The 3,734-nt window shown below is 50.9% G+C and overlaps 1 protein-coding gene across 1 annotated transcript; it reads left to right on the top strand.

The window, feature by feature from the left end:
- The first annotated feature begins 577 nt into the window (after positions 1–577).
- Positions 578–3,066, top strand: SOX2 (SRY-box transcription factor 2). Its single transcript, XM_069579629.1, has one exon. It carries the CDS (start codon positions 1,011–1,013, stop codon positions 1,971–1,973), a length of 963 nt encoding a protein of 320 aa, XP_069435730.1. The 5' UTR covers positions 578–1,010; the 3' UTR covers positions 1,974–3,066.
- Positions 3,067–3,734: the final 668 nt, after the last annotated feature.

Raw genomic sequence — 3,734 nt, 5'->3', positions numbered from 1 at the left:
GCGAGTGTCGGTGCCCGTGGAGCGAGCAGGGCGAGCGGAGAAGCCAGCTTAGGGAGAAGCGCTGGAGCGGCTGGAGTTGGGGGAAGTGTGCGGAGGAGCGGGAGAACAATGACACACCAACTCCAGCACGGCTGATTTCCCGAAATATTACTGGGACAGTCTCACTGAGCCACCTTCTCTGCCTTGCCCCCACCCCCACCTCAGCTTCTCGCGCCCTTCTCCTCATTTCAGCAGCCCGCACCAAAAGAGTAAATTCAAGATTAAGTTTGAAGAAGAAAATATCGTAGTCTTAGGGCTGTTTACCCACTTCCTCCGAAAAGGCGTGTGGTGTGACCTGTTGCTGCGAGAGGGGATACAAAGGTTTCTCAGTGGCTGGCAGGCAGGCTGTGGGAGCCGCCTCCCCCTCCCTCCCCCCCGCGCCTTCCCCCCGCCTCCCCCGCGCGGCCGGCGGCGCGGCAGGCCCCGCCCCCTTTCATGCAAAACCCGCCGGCAAGGCTGGGCTCGAGTGGAGGAGCCGCCGCGCGCTGATTGGTCGCTGGAAACCCATTTATTCCCTGACAGCCCCCGTCACATGGATGGTTGTCTATTAACTTGTTCAAAAAAGTATCAGGAGTTGTCAAGGCAGAGAAGAGAGTGTTTGCAAAAGGGGGAAAGTAGTTTGCTGCCTCTTTAAGACTAGGACTGAGAGAAAGAAGAAGAGAGAGAAAGAAAGGGAGAGAAGTTTGAGCCCCAGGCTTAAGCCTTTCCAAAAAATAATAACAATCATCGGCGGCGGCTGGATCGGCCAGAAGAGGAGGGAAGCGCTTTTTGATCCTGATTCCAGTTTGCCTCTCTCTTTCTTTTCTTCCCCCAAATTATTCTTCGCCTGATTTTCCTCGCGGAGCCCTGCGCTCCCGGCACCCCCGCCCGCCTCCCCTCCTCCTCTCCCCCCCGCCCGCGGGCCCCCCAAAGTCCCGGCCGGGCCGAGGGTCGGCGGCCGCCGGCGGGCCGGGCCCGCGCACAGCGCCCGCATGTACAACATGATGGAGACGGAGCTGAAGCCGCCGGGCCCGCAGCAAACTTCGGGGGGCGGCGGCGGCGGCGGCGGCAACTCCACCGCGGCGGCGGCGGGCGGCAACCAGAAGAACAGCCCGGACCGAGTCAAGCGGCCCATGAACGCCTTCATGGTGTGGTCCCGCGGGCAGCGGCGCAAGATGGCCCAAGAGAATCCTAAGATGCACAACTCGGAGATCAGCAAGCGCTTGGGGGCCGAGTGGAAACTTTTGTCCGAGACAGAGAAGCGGCCGTTCATCGACGAGGCCAAGCGGCTGCGAGCGCTGCACATGAAGGAGCACCCGGATTATAAATACCGGCCCCGGCGGAAAACCAAGACGCTCATGAAGAAGGATAAGTACACACTGCCGGGAGGGCTGCTCGCCCCGGGCGGCAACAGCATGGCGAGCGGGGTCGGGGTGGGCGCCGGCCTCGGCGCGGGCGTGAACCAGCGCATGGACAGCTACGCGCACATGAACGGCTGGAGCAACGGCAGCTACAGCATGATGCAGGACCAGCTGGGCTACCCGCAGCACCCGGGCCTCAACGCGCACGGCGCCGCTCAGATGCAGCCCATGCACCGCTACGACGTGAGCGCCCTGCAGTACAACTCTATGACCAGCTCGCAGACCTACATGAACGGCTCGCCCACCTACAGCATGTCCTATTCTCAGCAGGGCACCCCTGGCATGGCGCTTGGCTCCATGGGCTCGGTGGTGAAGTCCGAGGCCAGCTCCAGCCCCCCTGTGGTTACCTCTTCTTCCCACTCCAGGGCGCCCTGCCAAGCCGGGGACCTCCGGGACATGATCAGCATGTACCTCCCCGGCGCCGAGGTGCCGGAGCCCGCCGCCCCCAGCAGACTTCACATGTCCCAGCACTACCAGAGCGGCCCGGTGCCCGGCACGGCCATTAACGGCACACTGCCCCTCTCGCACATGTGAGGGCCGGACGGTGAACTGGAAGGGGCGGGGGAGACATTTTCAAAGAAAAAGAGGGAAATGGAGGACAGCAAGAAACAGCATGGAGAAAAACCCGGTACGCTCAAAAAAAAAAAAAATCATCCACAGCAAATGACAGCTGCAAAAGAAAACGCCAATCCCATCTACACTCACGCAAAAACCGCGATGCCGGCAAGAAAACTTTTATGAGAGATCCTGGACTTCTTTTGGGGGGACTATTTTTGTACAGAGAAAACCTGGGGTGGGCAGGTGGGGAGGGCGAGGGAATGGACCTTGTATAGATCTGGAGGAAAGAAAACTACGCAAAACTTTTTAAAAGTTCTAGTGATACGGTAGGAGCTTTGCAGAAAGTTTGCAAAAGTCTTTACCAATAATATTTAGAGCTAGTCTCCAAGCGACGAAAAAAAATGTTTTAATATTTGCAAGCAACTTTTGTACAGTATTTATCGAGATAAACATGGCAATCAAAATGTCCATTGTTTATAAGCTGAGAATTTGCCAATATTTTTCAAGGAGAGGCTTCTTGCTGAATTTTGATTCTGCAGCTGAAATTTAGGACAGTTGCAAACGTGCAAAGAAGAAAATTAATCAGATTGGGCATTTTAATTGTTTAAAAATTGTACAAAAGGAAAAAAATTAGAATAAGTACTGGCAAAACCATCTCCGTGGTCTCTAAAGGGGCAAAAGTTTTAGATTGTACTAAATTTTTTTAACTTAACTGTTAAAAGCAAAAATGGCCATGCAGGTTGACATCGTTGGTAATTTATAATAGCTTTTTTTGTTTCCCAACTTTCCATTTTGTTCAGATAAAAAACCAACATGAAATTACTGTGTTTGAAATATTTTCTTATGGTTTGTAATATTTCTGTAAATTTATTGTGATATTTTAAGGTTTTCCCACTTTTAGTTTCCGTAGTTGTATTTTAAAGATTCGGCTCTGTATTATTGAATCAGTCTGCCGAGAATCCATGTATATATTTGAACTAATACCATCCTTATAACAGGTACATTTTCAACTTAAGTTTTTACTCCATTATGCACAGTTTGAGATAAATAAATTTTTGAAATATGGACACTGAAATTATGCTTGAGTCTTTCATTTATTTGGATAACATTGTGATTATAACCCAGCTCCTCGGGGAATATACTGTGCTCAGCCAAGAACGGCAGAGTACCTAAAACCTTGGTATTCTAGTCCAGTAGCATGTGCTAATGTTAACAGCAACAAATAAATGGCTGGATGATTAATTGAATAAGTACTCTCGAAAAAATGGAAATGCTTATGTCATTTCCAAAACAGAAACTAGGGACATATATTGTAAACCCACCCCCTCCTTTTCTAAGCAGCATGAATAAGCATGATGGGGACTTAAACTGATTTATGCCACTTGTTGCCAGAAAGGAGTCAATTCTGAAAAATTTCATGTAGCTTAGCAGATGGGGTATTGAGCCAAATCAGAACCAGGTTGGCTGGTTTTGTTTTCGTTTTCTTCACAGCACAATGGCCCTTTGGAAACGTGGTTATAGGGGGAAATGATGCTTCTTGTATAGGAATAATTGCAAACTAGACAAGCAAAGTGCTCATCTGCTGGGTGGGTGTTTAGATTACTCTGGCCCTGCTATTGTCTGAGAAGAAACAAGTGGTTTGCTTCTTTGTTCCATCACTTCATAAACTTTTTTCTCTACATTTTCCTGTTTAGGGGCGAGGGAAAGCAGAGCGCGGCTTGCAAAAACTCCCCGACT

The sequence above is a fragment of the Ovis canadensis genome, chromosome 1 (genome assembly GCF_042477335.2).
Source record: "Ovis canadensis isolate MfBH-ARS-UI-01 breed Bighorn chromosome 1, ARS-UI_OviCan_v2, whole genome shotgun sequence".
Lineage (NCBI taxonomy): Eukaryota > Metazoa > Chordata > Mammalia > Artiodactyla > Bovidae > Ovis > Ovis canadensis.
The sequence above is the reverse complement of the archived record's forward strand: the minus strand, read 5'-3'. Positions and strand labels throughout refer to the sequence as shown.